At 45.7% G+C, this 25909-nt stretch overlaps 2 protein-coding genes across 2 annotated transcripts in view; one reads left to right on the forward strand and one right to left on the reverse strand.

Moving 5' to 3' along the window:
* Positions 1–11227, reverse strand: part of GABARAPL2 (GABA type A receptor associated protein like 2) — a 32519-nt gene extending 21292 nt beyond the window's left edge. Inside the window, exons 1-3 of the mRNA XM_075008421.1 lie at positions 10900–11227; positions 10482–10697; positions 9883–9938 (exon numbers count right to left, since the gene is read on the reverse strand). Coding sequence (XP_074864522.1) covers positions 9883–9938; positions 10482–10515 — 90 coding nt within the window. The 5' untranslated portion in view covers positions 10516–10697; positions 10900–11227. The remainder of the gene's footprint in view (positions 1–9882; positions 9939–10481; positions 10698–10899) is intronic.
* A 236-nt stretch (positions 11228–11463) lies between these two features.
* Positions 11464–23686, forward strand: TMEM231 (transmembrane protein 231). Its single transcript, XM_075009084.1, has 7 exons — positions 11464–11663; positions 12277–12446; positions 16590–16718; positions 19866–20009; positions 20304–20385; positions 20531–20636; positions 21715–23686. Exons 1-7 carry the CDS (start codon positions 11501–11503, stop codon positions 21893–21895), a joined length of 975 nt encoding a protein of 324 aa, XP_074865185.1. The 5' UTR covers positions 11464–11500; the 3' UTR covers positions 21896–23686.
* Positions 23687–25909: the final 2223 nt, after the last annotated feature.

Genomic DNA, 25909 nt, shown 5'->3' on the forward strand with positions numbered 1-25909 from the left:
GTAGCATTGGTTGGCGAGCGTTTACAAACTGGCATCCCACACTGTCCACAGGGTGGTGTCGCCCACAACAGAGATGCGCAGATCCCTGGCGTGGTGGGAAAACCCTGAGAATCTGCTAGTGGGGGTGCCTTTTCACCAACCACAAATTTCTATTTTTCTTACTACCGACACCTCCCACATGGGATGGGCAGCGCACATCGGCGACAAGGTAACGCAAGGGCTATGGTCCCCTGCAGAATAGACACTGCACGTATCCATACTGGAGCTCAGAGCAGTGTTCAACGCCTGCAAACATTTTCGAGATTACCTGCATGGCAAAGTAGTCGGGATTCAATACCGACAATACCTCCACTATGGTCTACATCAATCGATAAGGAGGAGCACGATCCCGTGCCCTACGTGTGGAAGCACTTCGATTGTGGAATCGGTGCATCGCCAACAACATAACGTTGAAAGGCTCGTACTTGCCGGGTGCGCACAACGTGAAGGCAGACCAGCTGAGCAGGCGCTTCGCAATCACGCATGAATGGCAGATCCGCTCCAATCTGCTACAGCGCATTTTTCGTACATGGGGGTTTCCCCAGATCGATCTGTTTGCCACCCAGTACAAAAAAAAAAAAAAAAAAAAAAGCGTCCCCAGCACTGCTCCAGAGCAGGAGTGGGGCGGGGGTCTCTGGGGGACGCATTCATGTTTTTCATGGAAGGGCTCCCTACTTTACGCGTTTCCCCCGCAGTGCTTATCCGCAAGGTCTTGCACAAAGCCAGAAGGGAAGAGAGCTCGCACGATACTCATAGTCCCGCTTGGGATCAGCAGCAATGGTTTCCCTTGCTTCCGCACATGTCGGACCGCCCACCACTCCCTCTACCGGTGGCGCCGGACTTACTCCCGTGGGCTCAAGGGTCCATAGTGCACCCGCACCCTTAAGGTCTGCACCTACAAGCATGGCTAATCCATGGCTCAGCTCCTTAAAGAGCACATGTACGGAGGGAGCACAACAAGTCCTGGAATGTAGCCAAAGGACCTCCACTAGGAGGACTTACAAGCACAAATGGACTCGTTTCACAGCCTGGTGTTCCGCCAAGCAGTTAACTCCCCTTGACGTTCCTATACCTGTAATATTAGAATACTTATTGGACCTCAAGAGAGGTGGGCTTTCTCTATCCTCGCTAAAGGTCCACCTCGCCGCTATATCAGCCTTTTTGGCATACAGAGGAAGGGCCCATGGTATTCGCCCATCCTATCGTTACCAGGTTCTTGAAGGGGCTGGTAAACCTGTACCCCCCTCGGAAACCGCTTCCACCATCGTGGAATTTGGGCTTGGTGCTCAGCACGCTATTGGGTCCACCTTTTGAACCATTAGCCACAGTTCCCATACGTCTCCTTACGATAAAAACAACCTTCCTCCTTGCAACTATGTCAGCCAGCAGGGTGAGTGAGCTCGCGGCAGTGATGGCAATGCCGCACTGCACAGTATTCTCAAAGGAGGCGGTAACCTTAAGGCTGCACCCAGCCTTTGTTCCAAAAAAAGTCTCTCCGGAGTCCAGTCTTAACGAGCCAATAGTTTTACCCGAAGCCTCACAGCTCCGGCAAGGAGGCACGCCTGCATCTCCTAAACGTGAGGAGGGCGTTGGCCTTCTACACAGACAGAACTAAGTCCTTCTGGAAAACGGACAGGCTTCTAGTCTCTCTCGTTCCTGGGTCAAAAGGAGAAGGTCTCTCTTCCTGGAGAATCTCAAAGCACATTGTGCCCTGTATAACAATGTGCTTCGAACTTCGAAAGACTCCTTTACTGGCCCCGCCCAGGGCTCACTCCACCAGGGCGGTGGCGGCGTCAACAGCCTTATTCAAGGGCATCGCGTTAACAGACATCTGTAGAGCGGCGACCTGGTCATCCTATGACACCTTCGCCAAGCATTATGCCCTGCCTTGGGTGTTCTGAGAGGATACCCGTCTGTCAACAGCAGTCCTCTCGGGGGCAAGCTGCACATAAACCGGATTACCCACCTCCTTACTTGGGTTACTGCTGGGTAGTCACCTGTTGTGGAGCACCCACGGGGACCACTCGAAGAAGAAAGAGAAGTTACTCACCTGTAGTAACGATGGTTCTTTGAGATGTGTCCCCGTGGGTGCTTCACCACCCGCCCATCCTCCCCGCTTCGGATCTCTGTCTAGTGTTTTTCAGGAGCATCCGAGGCGGTTGGTCAAGGAACTGGTGGGGACTGGATTGTGCACGCGGCCGGGGGTGCGCAGGGGGGCGGCGCGCGCTGGCGTATGCACGATCCAGGAGAAACTGCTGGAAGATTTCCGATCTGCGGCGCCGGGCGAGCCTGACACCTATTGTGGAGCACCCACGGGGACACATCTTGAAGAACCATCATTACTACAGGTGAGTAACTTCTCTAACCTGAGAACTCTGACCGTGAGAAAAGGGGTGTGTGAAAAGAGGCCCCAGGAAGTAACAACAACAAACTGAATTGAACAGTAAGTGGCTGCTGTTTATAGAGTCCCAGGGTTGAAATCTGGATATTGAGTGGGCCTGAATTCCCCCACTGGCGAAGTGGTGTGAGGCATGAGAAGTAGGGGGTCAAGCCTAACTGTAGTCCCCAGAAGGGTACAGAGCTAATTTAGAAATATGAGAGAAGGGCTGAATTCAGAGGTCCCAGAACTGGAGCTGAAGGCCCTTGTGAGAACACAGACTTAGTTTTTTGTGTTTTTAGCTATGCAAGAAAGGTTCATTTTGACGGTGTGACTGGGCTGGAGGGCTGAGCCACTGAAGATCCACCAAGCAAGGTCAATGACTTACAGAGGTGCCAGGAGTGGGACTGTAGTACTCCACTCAACTGCAAGTAAGTGCTCATGAAGCAACCATGCCTTCTATATCTAGAGATCTAGAGAAGTAGTTATTCCTCTTTATTCGGCACTGGTGAGGCCACATCTGGAATACTGTGTCCAGTTTTGGGCCCCCCAGTATAAAAAGGATATGGATTTGCGGAGCAGGTTCAGTGAAGGGCAACAAAAATGATTAAGGGTCTGGAGCACAAGACCTATGAGGATAGGCTGAGGGATTTGGGCTTGTTTAGTTTACAGAAGAGAAGACTTAGAGGTGATTTAATAGCAGCCTTCAACTTCCTGAAGGGGAGCGCTAAAAAGGAGGGTGACAAACTGTTCTCAGTGGTGTCAGATGGCAGAACAAGGAGTAATGGTCAGAAGTTGAAGAGGGAAAGGTGTAGGTTAGATATAAGGAAAAACTACTTTACCAGGCGAGTGGTGAAGTATTGGAATGCGTTGCCTAGAGAGATGGTAGATTCTCCACCCCTTGAGGTTTTTAAGTCCAGGCTGGACAATGTCCTGGCTGGGATGACTTATTGGGGGCTGATCCTGCTTGAAGCAGGGGGGCTGGACTAGGTGACCTCCTGAGGTCCCTTCCAGCCCTGTGATTCTGTGTAGGAGTACATTGATTAACTTTGCATTAAGGGAATTATTGGGCAGTGAGTAGACCCGTATGATTTAGCTGCTAGACCAGTGTTTCTTAAATCCTCTGAGACCACAGAACACCAAACAATATTTTTAGGCAGAATACCTATTAAAAATTTTCTTAAAAAAATTGTCAGACCAAAAAAACAAGCAGCAACTTATATAGCAAAACTAAAATGAAGTAATAGCAACATATATAGCAAAACTAAAATTAAGTAATTTGATCAGGTATCATAACAATGAAGTAGTAACACTGTAACTGGTTTTAATAACGGAAAATATATACCATCAGTATACGATATAAAAAAAAAAAAAAGTCAGACGTTCGCAGCACACGCAAGATGTTCATGGAACCCCAGTGTTCTGCAGAACATAACTGAAGAGCCGCTGTACTAGACAATGGCAATTCCACTAGACCAGTAACCCACCAAAAAGTTTACAGAATTTAAGTTAAGGTTTCATTACAAAGAGGAAAAAAATACTTTATGGACTCATCTACACTAGCCCCTTCCCTACGGAAGGGGCATTGTAACGAGCCACAATGGCAGATGGTAATGAGGCGCTTTCATGAATATGCAGCACCTCATTAGCATAATGCCAGCCACATGTGTTTCAAAAGTGCAGTTCGATTTGCGCACCGCCCATGTAGACAGAGGCCTTTCGAAAGGACCCCCAGACTCTGAAAGCCCCTTCTTCCTAAAAACAAATGGGAAGAAGGGGCTTTCAAAGTCTGGGGAGTCCTTTTGAAAGGCCCCTGTCAACATAGGTGGCACGTGATTCAAGAGTGGCACTTTCGAACCGTGTGCAGCTGGCATTATGCTAATAAGGTGCTGCATATTCATGGCAGCGCCTTATTAGCATCTGCCAATGTGGCTCATTACCATGCCTCTTCCAAAAGGAAGGGGCTAGTGTAGACATAGCCTGCATGTCTTAGGATTGCAAAGAATCTCCCAGCTCTGGCTCCATAAGCACTACAGATCTTCTAAAGCCAGCAAACGAGTACCAATGGGGTATTCTGCTCTATAAGGTTTCCTGTGGCCTGGTTAGGACAGCAATATTGATAGTTGCAAAGAAATGCGTATTAGAAAATATAATCCAACTACACGTATAAAATGATGGGGATGAAATTAGCTATTTCCACTCTAAAAACATCTACTCGATGTGCATTTAAAAAGGAATAGAGAATAAAACACAATATCTTATTGCTTCTATAAGTCCGTGGTACACTCCCATCTCGAATAAAGTGGGACGATGTGGTCGCATCATCTCTAAAAAGGTATCTTGGCATTGGAAAGAGTTCCCCAAGAAGTCACAAAAAATGTATTAGGGGTTTGGAACAGCTGCCATAGAAGGAGAAATTAAAGATTGGAACTTTTCAGCATAGAAAAAAGGAGAAGGGAAGATATGATACAACTCTATAAAATCATGACTGGTGTGGAGAAAGTGAAAAAAGGAAAAGTTACTTACTTGTTCCCATAACACAAGAACTAGGGACCACCAAATTAAATTAATAGGCAGCAGATTTAAAACCAACAAAAGGAAGTCTTTCTTCACACAATTCGCTATCAGTCTGTGGAACTCCTTGTCAGAGGACTTTGTGAAGACCAGGTCTATCAATGACTATTAGCCAGGATAGGTAGGAATGGCACCCCTAGCCTCAGTTTGTCAGAAGTTGGGAATGGGCAACAGGAGAGGGATCACTTGGTGAGTCTCTTTCCTGCTTATTCCTTCTTGAGTGCCTGTCATTGGCCACTGTCAGGAAGCAAGATGCTGGGCTAGATGAATCTTTCGTCTGAGTCAGGATGGCCGTTCTTACATTATATAGATGTGTATTACTGATCAGTTTGACAAAGGGCACCACATAAGTGCCGTGTAATTAATATCACTGGCTGTACTGAGATTATAAAATAGTGACTCAGCTAAATAAAACATAGTGCACAGCTGAGTTCCCTCTATACTGTATGGCTGTACAGCAGCCTATTACGCGTTGCACAGGCACTGAGGGTTGCAGAGGGGAGACATGCCTCTCTCTCTCTCTCAGCTTCAACCTAACCCAGTCAAGCTACACACCTGCCACAGCCAGGCGGCTGAGGAGAAGAGAGAGAGAAACTCCCCTAGTCAAGCCAAAGACCTGCTATGGTCATGGGAGAGGCACCTCTCCTGCAGCCCCAACCCAGTCTGTCATGAAGCTGCCACGTTTAGGCAAAACACATGTTTCCAAGCCTCTTTTATGCCACAACTCCAGCACAGTGGCAGAAATGTGACTTGATGCACCATGCATAAAATGGGAAGGGGGGCTCTTTGCCACTGTGCCCTGCATAGTGGTTCAGCATGCTGCCCCAGGCAATAGTCAGGGCTGCAACAGCTTCAGACCAAGCTGGGTTGGGACATAGGAGAGGCATCCTTTCCCAACAGCCCTGTTTCTGCTCTGAAGAGCAAGGTAGGCAGGAGAGTCCTCTCTCCCTGTTGCAGCCCCAATCCCCCTCATTCCCAACCTGACACTAGAGCCAGCATCCCCAGCCAGAGGCCACACACCAACCCTCTATCCCAGCCCTGAGCCTCTCCTACTCTCTTAACACTTCAGTCCCACTCCCTCCACATAGTGTGCCTAAAAAAATTCATTCTTCATTTTTTCTAATGGGTGGGAAAAATTAGAGTGAACACTGCTTTAATTTTATAAATTTATTCCAAAACCTCTTTTACTGATATCTCAATCTGGGTCAGTTTCTTAGATTTCTCACCTAAAAAGAATGGTGCAGATGTGAGGACTTTCCCTACAACCCCTGCTGCAAAGACCAGTGCCAAAAAAACAAAAAAAAAGCTTCTCCTCAATGACCTTGTCTTCCTTCATTGCTCCTTCAGAATCTTCATCACACAGTGGCCCCATTGACTGTGTGGCAGGCTTCCAGCTTCTAAGCTACTGAATTTTTTGTAGTGAGCTGCTATCTTTTGCTAGCTGCTCAGAAGATTCTTTCTTGGCCTACCTTATTTATCTTTATACTTCATTTATCTGCACCTTCATAATTTCCTCACTAGAATTTGACTTATAAATGGTCCTTTTTACCTCTAACCATCTCTTTTACTCTGTTGTTTAGCCATGGTGACTTTTGGATAGCCTTAGTATTGCTGCAGTTTCCTATCAACAAAAAAAAAAAACAGCTGGAGACCTAGAGGCTCAGCTATGCCCAGACTTTCTTGCCTCTTGGCCACATTTCAAATACTGGCAATTATGGAGGGTGTTATCTGTCCCTTCTCTACAACTGCTACGGGTCCCCTAACTAGGATGACAGCAAAACAGCTTTAGATACCACTACCTTAGTGTCTCTTGAATATCTGGCACATATAAATTTCCCTAAAATCAAGTGCTCACTAGTGGCTCAACTGATGTCAGCAGCTGACCACTTTGACCTATACCACTTAGGATGCAAAGAAGAGCTTGGGAAGGAGACAGCAAGTTCTTTATCATAAAAATAATTTAACAATTAAAGCCAAAACATGTTTGATGCAAATTCTTTTACAAAAGTTGGTATCTGAAATAAACTGTTCTTGGCAAAAAAAAGCTGTCTTGGTTAAAACATCATTTCCCTGTATAATAACCTACATCTCTAATCCAAACTCCTCCCCAAGCTGAAAGTGTCCAGGGCTGCAATGCCCTCATTCTTGTAACAGGATGTCACAAGGACTGGCTTGTTTAATACCACTCTTTTACAAAAACCCAGGTTCAGAAGGGTGCTATGGCACCTGCCACATTCAGAAAACCATTCTTACCTGTATTTACATAGTCAAATATGAATCAAAGTCTAGATGTTTGTGTATGAAGCAATTATTCAAGCAAATTAATGATTCGAGTGTTTGTGACCAACAAGGATTCCTGCACATTAGTATATGGATGAAGGAAAGTGAAATCTAAAAGAAAAGTGCTTTTGGTATTTGTATATTATTCAACACAAAGTCAAAGATCAGTGCTTACTAATTAGTCGTAACTAATACTTACTGCTTACATAGGGCTTTTCATCAGTTGATGTTACAACAATTTGCAAATGATACAAGCATCTCTATCCGAATCTTATAGATAGAAATGGAAGCACAGAGAGATGAAGTGATTTGACCAAGCAAGAATAGAGCTGGGAACAGTACTCAGAGCTCCTGAGTCCCAGTCCAGTTCTCTATACGCTACACCATGCTATCTCCTTAACAATCAGCAATGGGTCACGCTAGGAGTATAGATAGGGCCTAAAAGATCAACCATGGATCTGGGAAAAATATTTGATATGTCAACCATCTGCCCCAGAGGGCGTGTCATTACGTTTGAGATTAAGGTCCCAGGAAGTGAAGCATTTGCTGCAGATGGAATGTTACGATGCATTTTCGGATTGTTTCTCTATCCTTGGTTGCAAGCTGCCACATCAAAATAGCAGGCCTCACATCCCCCCTCCCCTCTCAGGGTTTGTTACTACAAGCATGTCTGATCAGAACTTTGTCTATCTTTACTCAAAGAAACATAGTTTAAGAGAGGGATACTTAAGATGTGATCTTGATCACCAGCAACTGTTGGTGGGCTAGCATCTGCACACTAGTAGGCAGCTGGATTGGAAAGGGGCAGGTTCAGTTCATCAAGAAGTACTCAGTGTGGGGACAGGTAAGAACAGGATCAGCATGCATAGGAGGTGACTGTCAGAATGGAGATGGGACCTGGGCTCGATTGACCAGACTTAGGAGACAGAGTACATCAACAAGATAAAGTCACAGGGTTGGTTTATGGGTTGTTTGATGGGAGGTTGGGGTGGTGGTGGTGGGAATGTGTCACTATCTGACACTCAGACAGGGGTGCAAGAGTTTATGCACAAGAAGTTGGTTAGAAGATGTGGAGGTGTTGCTCACTGAGATATGGCATGCAGTGTGGTGGTGTCACTCACTAGAACACAGTTAGATCGGGGTCAATTACAGGGACACAATCTCAGAGGAGAAGGAGAGTCATCTACTGCTAACCGGTCATATGGGCAGCTGTGTAGAAGCAGCCACCTATTAGAATCCTGTCAGACTGGGTGCATGCATGGGATGCTCACCAAGATGTGACTGAGCCTTAGTTTTAAGAGAAGAATGAACCATCAGATCATCTAGTCTGATCTACTTTATATCATAAGCAACCAACACCCACACAATCCAAAACCTGACATTAGATTTCAGTATATAGCCCACAGAAAATCAGAGTATTATGTGCCATAGCTATAGAATAAGAGGGACCAAAGTGCAGGAGTGTTCATGGCCCCCGCAACAGGTAAACTAGTGGACAGAGAAATGGATATGGTACAAGAAGTCACACACCTGGATGTACTCAGGGCATAGGCATGTGAGCATGCACAAAGGGTGACTCACTGAGGCTACATCTACACTACCAGATAAATTTGAATTTAAGGCAGTTAGCTTGATTGTACCAAGTGACTGTCTCCACAGTAAATACCATTAGCTCGATATAGGGAGCACTAATATTGATAGCATAACATCGTCAAGAGTGGCTGGGTGTAGCATCAAGTTTGAATTTAAAAGTCTGAGTGAAGGCTGGTGTGGACATGCCATGTCTTTGAATTGAATTCATTAACCTCCAGAGGCTGAGTGGCGCTGCTGCTCCTGGCCCCCAGCTCCTCACAGGAGCCAGGAAACTGACTAGCACAGCAGCGATGGTCAGTTTCCTGGCTCCCATGAGTGGAAAGAAGCCAGGAAACCGATGGGTGCTGCTGCACCTGGTGAGCCAGACACAGCAATGCTGGTCAGTTTTCAGGCTCCTCCAAGCTGCGGGGACCCAGGAACCAGGCAGCAGGGTGAATGCTGCTGGTGGTGGGAGTGCAGCAGGGCCTGGGAGGAGAGCGCAGAATGTGGGGCTGAGGGAACGGTGGGATAGGTTCCCACAATGCACAGCTGTTAGTGCTGCCACACTGGATGGCCAAACATCTTGACTTTGTGGGGAAGTGAGGATACTCAAAGCTGAATTTATAAAACCCAGTGTTATAAAATCAAATTTAATTAAATCACATTTATCTCGTAGTGTAGACATAGCCTGAGATGTGACCTGTCTAAAAAGTCAGGCATGGAGAAAGCTGCCACTAGGAGGTGGCTGGTCTAAGGCTGCTGTCGTGAGATCACTGGTTGGGAGGGTGACACAGCTGAATCAAAAAGGTGTTCAGAAGATATGATTTGAAAAGCCAGGGGGTGATAGTTACTTAACAATATGTAATTGGAGGCAGAGAGTTGGAGAATTGTGTTAATAGCTTAAAAACACATGCTGCATTAGGTACTTGACAGGATGTAATCAAAGAGGAGTAGCTGACAGGGAGGAAAGGGCACTGATTTAGCTACATACTGGGACGAAGTATCAAGGGATGGAGAAGGAAGTGGCATAGGTTACTTACTGGCACACGGTCTGGGTATTTGGCTCGGATTTTTGCAGACTCTACACATCTGTGCTCTGTAAACAAAACATGTAATAAGAAAAATGATAATGTAGCTTACTCCGAGGCAGAATAGGTTAGATCCAGAAGGAAGAGGATAGATGGATACATGATAACATGAGAGTATTTCACCTTTTCTCCACTGCCAGCCATCTTTTGTATCTCCCTATGCTAGTTAAGGGACTGAACTCTAAAATAATGTGTACCATATGCACAAGAGAGGAGGAAGCACGGGGCTGCCCCAGGGGCGTGTCTCTACTAACGATCCGCCGTGGGGTGGAGATGAGGACAGTCAATGCTTTCTATCAGCGGGGGAGGGGTAGCCTAGTTGGTATCACTGCGTGTGGGGTGGGGGCATTGCTCTATAAAAAGGAAGGCCTATGAAGATATGTTGCCCGAGAAACGGGCCATCCCAGGACGTGAAGAACAGCGCCAGTGGCTGGTGCTACAAGTCTGGACAGACCTGCGGGCGGGGGCAAGGGTTCACTGGCTATGGGTTCGCTGGAGCTATGTGGGGGCGGGGTCCCGTTCCAAGGCGGCCTCAGGCCCTACGCCCTTACCCAGCGCATGATCCTCCTTGAACATCCACTTCATGGTGCGGAGCGCAGAACGCGGCGAAGCCGAGCCAGCGAGGGTCGGAGCCCGGGGGTCGGTTCCGTGTAGTGCCGGGGCCTGTCACCGTCACAACAGCTCGAAGGGCGGGGCTTCCGGCTCACAAGTTCCCTAGCAACTACATGATGGGGCGGGGTTTCCGGCCTACGGTGTTGACCCAGCACCTGGGGGAGGAAGGAAAGACCCTGACATCCGGGCACCTTGTGAGGGAGACAATATGGCGCGTGCGAAGTCAGGCCCCACCCTCACGTGACCCGTAAAGTCACCGCCAGTGACATGTTCTATGAGCCTCTTTTGATGTTCGTTAAGCCCAAGCGCGGCCGCGCTTCCTCCACCCTAGGCCTGCCTGGCCTCCCCGAAGCCTACCCCTGGTAACCGCGCCCTTCCAGCCCGCTCCTCCAGCGGCGCGCTGCGTCCAAGGCCTTCCAGTCTCAATAGGAACAACAAAGCGTGAGGGCAGTAGGGCCTAGAGCCCGCCCCTTGACCCGTCAACACGCTAGCTACACAGCCAGTGCCGTCCGGAGTGCGGAGACACAAAGCCCTATGTCCGCCGGAGCCCGGCGTTCTCTGCTTGAGGGCTGACGCTAGGCAGGAGAGTCCCTTGCATGGCCGGTTCTCGAGAGCCCCCGCCACCAAATCAGGTGCAGGCACAGCCCCTTTGAACTGGCCTCTGAGACAGCTCTCAGCGCGCGCCCCTGCCAGGGGACTGACGCCTTTCACCTGGCTGGCGTTGGACATTGGCACTGCGGCGGGAAAGCACGAGACCCACCAATCAATGCCCAGAGAGGTAGAGCGAGGTTCTGACTCGCTGTGGAACCCAAGATGCGTTGCCATTGGCTAAGGTTCTCGTCCCGCCTAACTGAAGTCGGGCTCCCTGATTGGTGTAATCTCTTATCAATCAGTTTTTAACAGTTGCCCTGGTGACGGAGTTTGGCCTGTGGCGGACTCTGTTCACTGAGCGTGGCGTATGCCCAAGGCTTTCCTGTTCATGGCCCAGCTAGAGCTCTTTTCCCACTCTGGGCACCGCGTCCGCTACCGCGCCGGGCTCTGTTCCACGGCGGCACTGGGGCTGCTGCTGATGTGGGTGCTCACCTACCTGCCGCCGATGTTGGTGGTGTATCGGAGCCAGGGTGAGCCCCCCCGACCGGGAAGCAGCCCGGGCCCAGCCCACTTTCGGTTCTGGAGTGTGACCCCTACCCTTGCCCGGTCTTCAGGATCTGCTGCCTCCGAGGCTGCCCCCTTCCGTCCTGTCCGGACCTGCCCGGGGTTCTGACTTTCCTACTAAGGAGCATTTCAAAGCCAATGTAAGGCATGGCTCCCAGAACCCTGGACCTAGGGACTACAGCCTCTCAGTTGCACTTCCCTCCCCCTTCCTCCTTTGCCTGCCATCATTCTCCCAGGAGATGGTGATATCCCTGGTGTGGTGTGGGACTGTCTGATGCCAGAGCCTCTGTGGCAGTGACGCCACTAAGAGTGGTCTGGGACCAGAACAGCGTTGTTGGGTTGGATTATGGCCTGGATTTCTTACAGAGCCTTTTTTAAAATTCCACTGGATGAATCTGCTTGGGAACATACTCTGCTAGGCTTAGATTCCTGTCTGATCCCCCAGGTCATGGAAAACTTTAGTTGGGTGAGTGAAACTGCTGTTGCAGGCCTTCCAAATCAGGGAGAGGCCTGACCCTGCCAGGGTTCATACCTCTCTCAGCCTCATTCTCAGTACTCCAGTTGTGTTTCTGTTTTTAGGACTTTGGCTGAAGCAAAGTACCTACGTTGAGCAGCCCAAAATACAGTTTCAATATGAGATGCTTTTGGTGGCTATGACTGGAGTTGACCCAGGGAACTTCTTGGCTTGGAGTACATACCCTGCTTTCAACCGCCTCCAGGAAGACAACCTGCGAGTTCCACTCATCTCAGTAGGTTATCTAAAAATGGGTGGGATGGTAGGTGGGTGCCTTGTTGTCTTAATAATCTGTGTTAGGGGGTTTGTGCAAGCCTACTCAGCAGCTTGAGAAGCCTCCATAAGAACATAAGAACGGCCATACTGGGTCACACCAAAGGTGCATCTAGCCCAGTATCCTGTCTGCCGACAGTAGCCAATGCCTGGTGCCCCAGAGGAGGTGAACCAAAGACAATGATCAAGCCATTTGTCTCCGGCCATCCATCTCCCGCCTTCAACAAAAGGCTGGGCACCATACCTTACCCCGTGCTAATAGCCATCTATGGACCTAACCTCCAAATATTTATCGAGCTCTTTTTTAAACTCTGTTAGAGTCCTGGCCTTCACAGCGTCCTCTGGTAAGGAGTTCCACAGGTTGACTGTGTGCTGTGTGAAGAAAAACTTCCTTTTATTAGTTTTGAACCTGCTACCCATTAATTTCATTTGGTGTCCTCTAGTTCTTAGTATTATAGGAACAAGTAAATAACTTTTCTGTATTCACCTTTTCCACACCATTCATGATTTTATATGCCTCTATCATATCGCCTGTCAGTCTCCTCTTTTCTAGACTGAAAAGTCCCAGTCTCACTAGCCTCTCCTCATATGGGACCCATTCCAAACCCTTAATCATTTTAGTTGCCCTTTTCTGAACCTCTTCTAATGCCAATATATCTTTTCTGAGGTGAGGCAACCACATCTGCATGCAGTAGTCAAGCTGTGGGCATACCATAGTTTTATATAGGGGAAGTAAAATATTCTTTGTCTTATTCTCTATCCCTTTTTTAATTATTCCTAACATCCTATTTGCTTTGCTGACTGCTGCTGCACACTGCGTGGATGTTTTCAGAGAACTATCCACTATAATTCCAAGATCCCTTTCCTGATCTGTTGTAGCTAAATTTGCCCCCATCATATTATATGTATAATTAGGGTTATTTTTCCCAATGTGCATTACCTTACACTTACCCACATGAAATTTCATTTGCCATTTTGCTGCCCAATCACTCAGTTTGCAGAGATCTCTTTGAAGCTTTTCACAGTCTGCTTTGGTTTTGACTATCCTGAACAGTTTGGTGTCATCTGCAGACTTTGCCACCTCACTGCTTACCCCTTTCTCTAGATCATTGACAAATAAGTTGAACAAGATTGGTCCCAGGACTGACCCTTGGGGAACGCCACTAGTTACCCCCTTCCATTGTGAAAATTTACCATTTATTCTTACCCTTTGTTTCCTGTCTTTTAACCAGTTTCCAATCCATGAAAGGATCTTTCCTCCTATCCCATGACCACCTAATTTACATAAGAGCCTTTGGTGATGGACCGTGTCAAAGGCTTTCTGGAAATCCTAAGTATACTATGTCTACTGGATCCCCCCTGTCCTCATGCTTGTTAACCCCTTCAAAGAACTGTAATAGATTAGTAACAGAGAGGAAGCCGTGCTAGTCTATACACTATCAAAACAAAAAGCAGTCAAGTAGCACTTTAAAGACTAGGAAAATAGTTTATTAGGTGAGCTTTCGTGGGACAGACCCACTTCTTCAGACCATAGCCAGACCAGAACAGACTCAATATTTAAGACACAGAACCAAAAACAGTAAGCAAGGAGGACAAATCAGAAAAAGATAATCAAGGTGAGCAAATCAGAGAGTGGAGGGGTGGGGGGGAAGGTCAAGAATCAGATTGAGCCAAGTATGCAGACGAGCCCCTGTAGTGACTCAGACCAAAAACTACAAGAACTTTACCAAATATTCATAAACTTGAATTACCCACTAGGAGAGGTAAAAAACAAATAGACAGGGCCGGACAAATACCCAGAGACCAGCTACTCCAAGATCGGCCCAAAAAGCCAAGAACAGAACGCCACTGGTCATCACCTACAGCCCCCAACTCAGACCACTGCAACGAATTATTAAAGACCTACAACCTATTCTTAATCACGATGCTACGCTCCAAAAGGCCCTGGGTGACATGCCTGTTCTCTCCTACAGACAACCTCCCAACCTCATGAGGATCCTCACTAACAGCCACAGTCTCTACCCCAGGAATACCAGTCATGGAACCTTTCCCTGCAACAAAGCCCGCTGCCAGCTTTGTCCACATATCTTCTCTGGAAATACCATCACTGGACCTAACCAGATTACTCACAGAATCACGGGCACTTTCTCATGCTCCTCTACTAACATCATATATGCCATCATTTGCCAACAATGCCCAGATGCTTTGTATATTGGACAGACTTCTGACTCCCTTAGACAAAGGGTCAATGGGCACAAAACAGACATCAAAACACTCCAGATCCACAAACCTGTTAGTCAACATTTTAATGGAATGGGGCATTCTGTCAATGACCTAAAGGTATGTGTGTTACTGAAGAGGAATTATTGCACCGTTCTGGAAAGAGAAGCAGCCGAGCTGGCTTTTATATTCAAATTCAGCACATTAACACATGGTTTAAATTGTGATGGGAACTTTCTGAGTCACTATAGGGGCTCATCTGCATACTTGGCTCAATCTGATTCTTGACCTTCCCCCCCACCCCTCCACTCTCTGATTTGCTCACCTTGATTATCTTTTTCTGATTTGTCCTCCTTGCTTACTGTTTTTGGTTCTCTGTGTCTTAAATATTGAGTCTGTTCTGGTCTGGCTATGGTCTGAAGAAGTGGGTCTGTCCCATGAAAGCTCACCTAATAAACTATTTTGCTAGTCTTTAAAGTGCTACTTGACTGCTTTTTGTTCTAACAGATTAGTAAGACATGACTTCCCTTTACAGAAACCATGTTGACTTTTGCTCAACAAATCATGTTCCTCTACGTGTCTGACAATTTTATTCTTTACTATTGTTTCTACTAATTTGCCTGGTACTGACGTTAGACTTACCGGTCTATGATTGCTAGGGTCTGCTTTAGAGCCCTTTTTAAATATTGGTGTTATATTAGCTGTCTTCCAATCATTGGGTACCGAAGCTGATTTAAAGGATAGGTTACAAACCACCGTTCATAGTTCCGCAATTTCACATTTGAGTTCTTTCAGAACCCTTGGGTGAATACCATCTGGTCCCGGAGACATGTGACTGTTTAGCCTATCAATTAGCTCCAAAACCTCCTCTAATGACACTTCAGTCTGGGACAGTTCCTCAGATTTGTCACCCATAAAGGACGGCTCAGATTTGGGAATCTCTCTAACATCCTCAGCTGTGAAGACTGAAGCAAAGAAATCATTTAGTTTTTCCACAATGGCATTATCTTCCTTGATTGCTCCTTTTTATGTCTCTCTCATCCAGGGGTCCCACTGCTTTTTAGTGGGCTTCCTGCTTCTAATGTACTTAAAAAACATTTTACTATTGTTTTTTGAATTTATGGCTAACTGTTCTCAAAATCTTTTTAGGCTTTTCTGATTACATTTTTACATTTAATTTGGCAGTGTTTATGTTCCTTTCTATTTTGATCACTAAGATTTGACTTCCACTTTTTAAAAGATGCCTTTTTATCTCTCACTGCCTCTGGTGATGAGGGAAGTGGGCTACACCAGGTAAAAGGCCATTATTCACAGGTGGGTGAGGAGATGAATATAAAAGCCTTGAGGGTATATATAATACAGTAAGGAATAAAAGAGGAAGACATGAAGAGAAGTAGTACAGAAGTAAAATATGCTTTTGATGTATAAAATGAAGGAGGTGATGAATGGAGAATATTGATCAAATAGTGTGTTGGATAAATGGAAAATAGACCCTGGAAAAGTTCTGAGAAAAGAAATGCCACAATGGATTCTGTAGAGTGTCTTTTGGTTGGCTATTTTATAGTACTTTCAGCTTTGCATTTCTTGGAAGTAGTTCCTAATTGTCTTCTGATTTCAGTCACTAACTTATGCCAAAAAGCCTTGTAAAAACATGGAACTGGATAGTTCTGTTATTTCTATAGTCTGCATGCTGAGAGTCCAAGGCAAAGTGGATACTTTCCAGGTGGTAATATAAGGATATATGTATTTTTCCCTCTGCACGTGTAATTGATTTATCTTGAGATTTAGGGTCTGCATGTTGTAATTCAATTCCAGATGTTTGTCTGTGTTAAGAGACCGTTACCGACTCATGCTTTTCTGATAAAGTTCTTCTTATATCGAATAGTCTAGAGAAGAAGACAAGAATCAGGATGGCAAAATGGACGAATTACAGTTTAAATTAGAGCTTCCTCTACAATCTACAGAGCAAGTACTTGCTGTCCACCTCATTCTGACTTTCTCATACCAATTATACGTGAGTAGCTCAGATTCTGCCAATGTAGATGGTCCCATCACAATGATATTTGAGATCCCAGTTCAGCATTCTTGTAGCAATAATGTAATTGACAGTAAAAGACCATTATTTATTTTTTATTAAGTCTACTGTATGTCAGGACTAACTGAATCAATGTTTGATTTTTGGTTTGTTTTTTTTTTCCTAACAAAAGAATGTTACGTTTGGTACCTCCTGACTGGGCTTTCTCGTGCATATGTCACCAGAGTGATAGAACTCTCCTAGTGCACCTTTTGGGGTTCTAGTGGGCTTCTTCCTGTACCTAGTAAAATGTCAACCTCTAGGAGTGACAGCAACAGGTATTTTACCAGATATTCTTACAACTCTTTCACGTGTTCTTACATTTGAAAGCTAAGTGCTGTTTCATCTGCTTGAATCTCCTGCATATCACAGAAAAAAAGGGATCTCCCATTTCTTTAGGTGCACCTGCTCCTGCACATGCACCTCTTCTGAAATGGGAGGGCAAGCTTTGGCAGCTTGTTGCAACTAATCCTTGGATCCAGGGGCCCGATACAAATGCCACAATGAGGGTTAATAGGTGTTAAGATGAGGAATAACTGTAAAGCATCATGTTGGACACCAAACAACACTGGAAAGGGAAGTTGTTTTTTTTTTTAAGGGATAGGTCGGATTTTTCTTATGCTCTGGTACTTACTCTCAGTTGCAGAGAAGAAAACTTAAGCTTGTAACACAGCATAGTCTGGGAGTCCTTAACATAACTTTACATTTCCTTCTTTTCAAAGGTTTAAGTAGTTTTTTTAATGGCAATTATTACTATGTAGAAGGTTCCAAAATTCTTCATGCTTTGCTGTTATAATAAAGTAGCACATTTTCCTGGCATTGTTTGGGTCCTTAACTCAGTTAAGTTTGTGCACTTTTCATTCGCTCCCTGGCAGTGACGAAGGGTAACAGCAAGCAGCATCCCCATACAAATCTGGTGGGAAGCGCTTGAGCCTCCCTACCCTCCTCAAGGGAACCTGAGTGGTGGGAGGCTTGGAGTAGGGCAATCCTGAATGGAGAAAGGCATGCCCCCAACCAGCCCCTTTTTTCTGCCCAGTAATTCTACCTCTTTTCTGTATCGTTTTTGTGAGAAGCAATCACATTTTCATGGCAAAACCAAATCCTTAGATTGCTCTAAGTTACTATAAGAGGAAGTTGTATATCAAATTTGTTGGTCCTAGTTCTTACTATTTAGGACGGGTTGTCAAACAACAAGACAGATGAATTATGTGAAATTGATTGATTAATGTAGGAATCTTCCAGTAGATTTCATGGCCAAAAAGGACAAACGAAGCCACCTACTTCAGTTCATCATTTGGGTATGAATTCCTGCTTCCCAGCGAGCAATGATGAGAATTTTTAAAGTATTTGTGTCATAAACTTACATTCACAAAATTCTGGAGTTTCCACTGTGCCAGCTGGTCAAACGTTTGTCTTTTCCATGAGCTATAAAAGTTGGCCTCCCAGGTGTGAGGCTTCTATAAACTAATTTGAGTAGCAGTTATGGTAGCTAAGTTCTAATCACTAAATAAATACATGTATATTGTTTTCTGTAAGGCATTTGACTTGGTACTTTGTGCTATTTTGTTTGAAAAAACTAGAATGATATAAAATGAACCATAGCAGACAGTAAGTTGGTTAAAATCTGGTTAGTTGATAGGATTCGAAGTGTAATTGTAAATGGGAAATCATCAAGGAGATGTTTTTCCAGTGGGGGGGGTCTCAGGTATCAGTTTTTGGATCCAGTCTATTTAATATATTGTAGTTTATCAATGGCATTAAAGAAAACATAAAGTCATCGCTGATAAAGTTTGCAGATGATACATTGAGGAAGTGTTAATTAACAGAGGACCGGTCACTAACTCATAACGATTTGGAATGCTTGGTTAACTGGGTGCAAGCAAACAGTATGGGTGTGTCTACGTTAGCCAGCTACTTCGAAGTAGCCAGCACAATGTCGAAATAGCACACATTGCATCTACGCGGGCCGTGTGCTATTTCGATGTTGAAATCGACGTTAGGTGGCCAGACATCAAAATCGCTATTCCCATCCGAAGATGGGAATAGCGCCCTACTTCGACGTTGAATGTCGAAGTAGGGCATGTGTAGATGATCCGCGTCCTGCCACTTCGAAATAGTGGGGTCCTCCATGGCAGCCACCAGCTGAGGGATTGAGAGATGCTCTGTCCAGCCCCTGCAGGGCTCTATGGTCACCACATGCAGCAGCACTCAGCCCAGGGCTTCTGGCTGCTGCAGCTGGGGGTCCATGCTGCGTTCAGAGTCTGCAACCGGTTGTCGGCTCTGTGGATCTCGTGCTGTGCAGGCCAAGTGTGTCTGGGAGGGGCCCTTTAAGGGAGCGGCTTGGGGCTTTGCTGGCCCCTTGTTTCGACGTGGAGCGCTTGTGTGTGTGAACGCTCCTCATTTCCTTCCGGGGTGGCTCCTTTCAACGTTCTCCATTGCTACTTCGATGTTGATCATCAACGGCACCAGCCCTGGAGCACGTGTAGACGATACGCGTCGAAGTAGCCTATTTCGATGTTCTTACATCGAAATAGGCTACTTCGACGTAGTGTGCTAGTGTGACGTAGCTTATATGTTTTCTTATGGCTACATGTAAATGTTTTCATTGAGGAACAAAGTGAAAACCATACTTGCAGAATTATCACTCTGAAAAAGATTTAGATATTATGGTGGATAATGAGATGAAAATAAACTCCCAAGTTTCAACCCAGTAGCCCCCGGAGTCACACTGCTTGCAGGAAGAGGCAGGGCAGGGGCTGAGCAAGGGCAGGCAAGAGATATAGAGGGGGCAGACCAGGGTGGGGAAAGGCATGGCCTGAGGCATAGGGGATTGTCCTGGCTGCTCCCTGGGTTAGGAGGGGGTGGTCCCTTGGCTGGTGGCCCTCTTCCCACAATCTTTCCCTTCACTAGTCACCCCTGCTTCTGGTCTTAGAATCTGTGAAGCATCATGTCTAAAATTACCTTACATTAAGTTTTAGAAGCCAAAAAGATGTAAATTAAAACCCATACAATATCTATAGAATTTTAAGGATAGAAGATTTTTAGAGTTTTTCTATATTCATTTGTATCTACTGTTCACTCTTTCAGAGGATGTCAACATTTGTGATGCAGAGCATGGCTTTTATCCAGTCATCCTCCCCTATTTCAGGGTCCCAGCTTTATGTGAATGGAGACTTGAAATTGCACCAGAGGCAGTCACTTGCCCATTCTGGAATAGACACCAGATACAATGTGAGAAGAACTGTTCTTCCTTTCTCATCTCATTACCTTTTCTGCATCAGTGATGACCAGATTACCGCTACTCAGAGCACAGATCGAATCCCAGATTATCTAAACGGAAGTGTGCTTGCAGAGTTGGAGGGTGGGAGAAGGTTCTGTGGCTGTTAAGCCATTCATGCTGTTGACTGGGTTTATTTATCTTTACAGACAGAACCACTTTTTGCAACAAATTATGTAAAAGCAACTTGCTGGTGAATTGAGCATGAAGGTTTTATATTTTCATTAATGTACCAAATTGTGTAACAGGTATCTGTGATCAATAGCACAAGCCCTTTTGCGAGTGACTACGATCTCACTAACATCATTGCAGCATATCAAGCTAGAAATGGTAAGTCAGAACTAGTGGGTACCAAATCCCAGGACAATTTATATGTGATTACATATAACAATGGGTGGTGGCTGTTCAGAAGATTTGTGTTTTTGGTATCAGTTTGAAAAGCCTCTTAAGCACCCTCATTCTTTCTTCATTGCAGTAACAACCATTCTTTCTGGTCCCAACCCTGTGTGGCTGGTAGGAAGAGCTGCAGATGCGCCATTTGTGATTAAGGCCACTATTCGTTACCCAGTGGAAGTTATTTTATATCCTTCAATAGTTATATGAACTCTGGTGAGGTAACAAGATACACTCATCCCTTGTTTAATGAATACTCTACTAACGAGTACTCGCTAAAACGAGGGACATATATACTTACAATTGTTCACTTGCGAGTGAACTTCCCCGCTTATACGAGCCAGCCCCTGGGTCCCTGGCCGGGGCACGGGGAGACCCGCAGCCCTGCGACTGAAGTGGAGCCAGATGCGGGGTCCCTGGCTGGGGCGTGGGGTGACCCGTAGCTGGAGCTGAGCCAGCCGCAGGGTCCCTGGCTGGGGTGTGGGATGACCTGCAGGGCCCGCTCCCAACACTCCCCCTGTGGCAACTCCCCACCCATTTCCCACAGTTCCCCATGCAATCCCCCCAGCTTGCTCCCAACACCCACCCCGTCCTGTTCCGAACCCTGCCCCCCACACCCTCCCGTTACCACTGCTGCAGCCAGGAGAAACAAGCTCCCACCTGAGTTGCCTGCAGGCTGTAACCCTCCCTCCCCCTTGTGGCCCCAAACTGCCCCAGCCTTTAACCCTCTCCCAACCCCAGGTTCATTTACCTTTCAAAAGCAACGCCACCTGCTGCCACTCCAAGAACTTGAAACCAATCAGAGACTTTTACATGTATTTTAATAGGAATGTAGTGTCCTTCTTACGAGTTTTTGCCTACGAACAAAAAGTTAGGAACCAATTGTGCTCGTACAGGGAGGGATGAGTGTATTTAAAAATGTTCTGGACATAAAATTCAGTGTCTGTCCCACTTCACCTATATGTAATATCAAAGAAACAGAAATGTTCTTAAACTTGTCTTGGTAAATGTATAGACCCTAAGATGCAGCAACTTATGCTCAGAATAGTAATGCTGTTTTAGAAACTTGTTCTAGCTCTGTTATGGCTCCATCTTGCAGTGATTTTTCTTATGAAAAGTATGTTCAATTCCCTTAGTCCCAATTTTTTTTTCCCTAATTGATTTCCAACCTTTTTTTTCTTTAAATATACACACTCACTCCTATTCAGTTGTGCTGGAACTAATTTTAACCTTACAAGTTCAATAATGCTCCTTGACTATTACTACATATGAGCCAGGTTTCTGGGAAATGATCAAATTTGCCTGGGTCCAGTACGTTAGTATCCTACTTATCTTTATATGGGTGTTTGACAAGATAAAAATCTTTGTGTTTCAGAATCAGGTACTAACCACAATACCAGTGTTGCCAGTTACCCCAGTATCCTCTTATAAACAGCACCAGTCCTGAGTAAATGCCTGAAATCACTTTTTAAAGAGGCAGCATAAGAGAATTTACATAATTTTCATTTTCTCAGAATATTCATATTTCTGAAGATGTGGAACTTCATAAGCTACAGTCTGGATCATGGTCAGCTAATGCTACAGCAGTCTAGAATTTCTGGATATTTTTATTTCTTTGTATTTAGTAGACATCAGGTTGCTGCAAGAGACCACTGCTTTGGTATTAGCATTTGATCTCATACTTTTGACAGTTGAAGAAGAATGTTATCTTTCACAATATAAGTGCATTTCAAAATCTATGCAAGTCAACACAGCGCATGGTCTATTGAAACCTTTGGTTGTTTGGGTATGCTTTTAATTTGGCTAAAGTCCACAATGTAAGAACTGAAAACCACATGGGAACAGTAACTGTGTAAACTACTTGTACTGTCTTAGGTTGTATGTAAAGGCACCATTCAGTTTTGAAAACTGAAATTCTGTTGAGCCTTTAACTTTGTGTTTAGGAGTGGGCTTGAAGAAGAGGCAAAGATACACTTCCCAAGAGTTTGTGATTCCACACATACTTTCATTGATATGATACCTTAATGAACATGTTTCACAGTCATGAACAGACAACAATCCTGCTACTTTCCATGTTGCTCCTTTGTTTTGAGGACTATATGTTATCATGTGAACTAGGTTTTATTAAATGCCATATATTTAGAAAATGCAAAATTAGTTGTTGTTTTTAATTGGCACTTTGGCACTTTATTTGTATCAGTCTAGTACAGGGGTCAGCAGCCTGCAGCTCTTTAAGGAGTCATTTGTGGCTCCAGACACTGCCTGCTCTGTAGCTTCAAGTGCTGGAATGACTGCCCTGCCACCTCTGGAACAATAGCTTGTATCTCCATCCTGAGCAGTGCTCCACTCTCCTTCCTCCTCTTGTCATGCTTAGCCAAGTCAGGGGGCAGTGGGGAATGAGGCTGGCCAGTGCTGGACTCATCCTGCTGTTCCTCTCACGTCTGGGTATGTCAGGGGCCATGTCAGCAGGAGGGGAGGAGGTGATGGCCTTATTGCTGTGCCAGTGTGTTTCGGCACAGCTCTTCCTGCAGGATCCAGATCACGTCTGGGCTTGTGCAGAGAGTCTTGTGGTGGGCTGCAGTGAGCAGCATCCGGCTGCAGAGAGGTATGGAGTAGTTTGGTTGTCTCTTCTCCACGTCCCTTCCTCCCCAGTTTTAAAATGGGGATTCTCAAATGTATTTGGTGTACATCCCAGTAGAAAAATTTTTTCATGGCCCACCACCTAGCCTTGCATTTGTGAAAAGATAACATCTCTTTGGTAGAGTCATCAATTGCTTATGTGGAAAAATATGAAGAATGTATTTTTTGTATTTGATTTGTGATTTAGTAACTGGAAATAAAGGAGAGAGAGGTAAATGTTGTAATAGTATGCAATAAAGAAGTTAGAGACTACAAGAAAATTAGTAACATGTTTCAGAGACAGACATTTATTAATCAAATGTAAGATCATGAGCTGTTATTCTATACAAATGCAAAGAGCAGCCCTTGTAAATAAGATTACTATCCTGTATGTTCCTAAATTGATGCTCTTTCAATTTCCAATTAATTTCTGGTACTCATTGCCACTACATAATACAGATGTTCGGGTTTACAAAGACTGAGAAAAGGGTTAAATACTTACAGGGATCTGTGTGCACTGTTCTTGGAATAGGGGTTAAAAAGTATGATTTGATGTTATTAAGGACTACCTTGTATTCAACTGCATTGCCAATCTTGAAGTATTGATTTTGTAACTGAATTTGAAAAAAAAAAAAAAAAAAAAGCTCTTCTCAGTGTATTGGTTGCAGCCCTCCATATCACAAATGCAGTACACCTGGGTAGCAAAGTTTGACAGGTAGCAATTTCTGACCTCACCCTGGTGAAGGCATGGTCCCAAGGTTCTACCTCAGCTGAGCTCTGGGTTGGGAAGTGCGGCTGCGGCAGCTTTTTCAGCTTGGTCTTTTCTACACGTGCCACTTTCAGAGGCATGCTAATAAATGTCCTGAAATATGCTAAGGAGGCACAGATGCAAATTCCCCATGCCTCATTAGCATAAGGTCATGTGATTTGGCATCTGGATTTAAGAGTTTGCATCTTACTGAAGAAGAATTTTCACTCTGCTTTGGAAAGAGACTGCTGAACTCTTTCATATTCAAATTTGACATATTACCATGTGGTTTGAACTGGGATGCAAATTTTCTGGGACACTATAGGGGCTCTTTTGCATACTTAGCTTCATCTAATTCCTGACTCCTCCTCCCCCCCCCCAGCCCTTTGCCCTCTGATTTCTCATCTTGATGATTTTTTTTTCTGATTTGTCAACCTTGATTACTATTTTTGGTTCTCTGTGCTTTAAATGTTGAGTCTGTTCTGGTATGGCCAGGGTCTGAAGAAGTGGGTCTGTCCCACGAAAGCTCACCTAATACATTATTTTGTTAGTGTTTAAAGTGCTACTTTACTGTTTTTTGTTTTGATAGTATGTAGACTAGCATGGCTTTCTGTTACTTCTAAGCATGTGGCACTCCAGAATGCTGAGAGGAATTGCTAATAATACAATGTATTTTACATTTTTATTCCCTAGCTGTCAGCACTGCACACAATTGTTGCGTCTCTCATCCCGGTGGCATCAAGGGAAGGATGGAAGCTCTTTATGGCATCCTAGTTATATAACTGATATAAAGTTGGAAGTGCAGGTGGGAGAAGTCGGCAGGAGAGCTGAGGGGGAGGGGCGGCCTGCTGGAGCTAGCCTTGTAGAGGAGTTCGGAGGGGGAACTGAGGCGGGAGGAGTCTGAGGAGGAGCTGTCGCTGAGGCAGGTTAAGCCTGGAGATGGGGAGTGCATCTGGGGCTGAGAGGTATTAAGCTTGGGGATGGGGGGCGGTTTTGTGGGATGAGGGGTAAAGCATTCCACCATTTGTAGAAGGGTGTTTCTGACAGCAAAGCCAACACCATGGTGTCTGGGTTCTTCTTGGGCTTTACCCTGCCAGAAAAAGGTGTAGTCCTTTTCCTTTAGAGATCCCGAATCTGCAAGTCATGTCTCTTGCAGAGCAGCAATGTCAACTTGGAGCCTCTTCAGTTCCTCGTTGATGACAGCGGTCTTTTGGGTGTCACTGATGGCCTGAAGATCTTCAGTCAAGCCGGTCAACATGGTCTGCACATTCCAGCAAGCAAGCTTAAATTGTTGATGTTTCTCATTTCTTGTTGATTTTCTTATTGGTTTGCCTGGTGCCCAAATTTCAGTCACTTGTCAGGTTCAGGAACCTTAAGCCTCATGCACCCAGTGAGGCAGGTGAACTGTGGCAGGACAGTACCCTATTGGCTGGGGGCTGCCCAGCTTGAGGCGGGCGGTGACTGTCCAGTGAGATGCGAGGATCTCTCCCACCGTCGAAGGCAACCCCTGGCGCTCGTTCTCTACGCCAGTCGAGCAAGAGCTTATAACCGGTATCTGTTGCCTCCCGTGTTGATGCAACGCTGTTCAGCGATGCCGGAGTACCTCTCCGGGCGCGAGCCTGGGCACTTATTGTGGAGACTCTGGGCTGCCCAGACACCAGTGTCCCCCTCTCGGCTTTACTGATACAGTCCAAACGAGAGGATAACCTCCACGTCTGGTACCAGCTCAGCTGCAGGAGTTGCCAGGACAGTGCCAGAAGTTGACACCGAGCCACCTTCGGACTCCACTCCAGATTTTCTGTCAGGGTTTACTCCCTTAGCCTTGCTCCTTCCCAGGATAGCCCACAAGGCAGTGGGGTGTGGAGATTGTGGTTAAGGATCCCACTACTTCATACCTCCCTGTCACTACAAGTCACCATAGCTCCCTGTGGAGCAATGACCTCATATCCCTGGGACCCTCCTCCCCACCTTTTCATGCCCCCCCCAGCTACCATCACCATAGGACCCTCCCCAACCCACTACCCCCATCTGCTCCCATGTCTGCCCTCCTCACTGCACTGGCCCCTCTCCCCCCAGCTGCTCTCAGTGCCCCCA

The sequence above is a fragment of the Carettochelys insculpta genome, chromosome 14 (genome assembly GCF_033958435.1).
Source record: "Carettochelys insculpta isolate YL-2023 chromosome 14, ASM3395843v1, whole genome shotgun sequence".
Taxonomy (NCBI): Eukaryota; Metazoa; Chordata; order Testudines; family Carettochelyidae; genus Carettochelys; species Carettochelys insculpta.

Coding starts and splice junctions, on each gene's coding strand:
- TMEM231 (XM_075009084.1), top strand. CDS start 11,501: ATGCCCAAGGCTTTCCTGTTCATGGCCCAGCTAGAGCTCTTTTCCCAC. Junction 11,664..12,276: donor GGTGGTGTATCGGAGCCAGG/GTGAGCCCCCCC, acceptor TTCTGTTTTTAG/GACTTTGGCTGAAGCAAAGT. Junction 20,637..21,714: donor TACCCAGTGGAAGTTATTTT/ATATCCTTCAAT, acceptor GACTATTACTAC/ATATGAGCCAGGTTTCTGGG.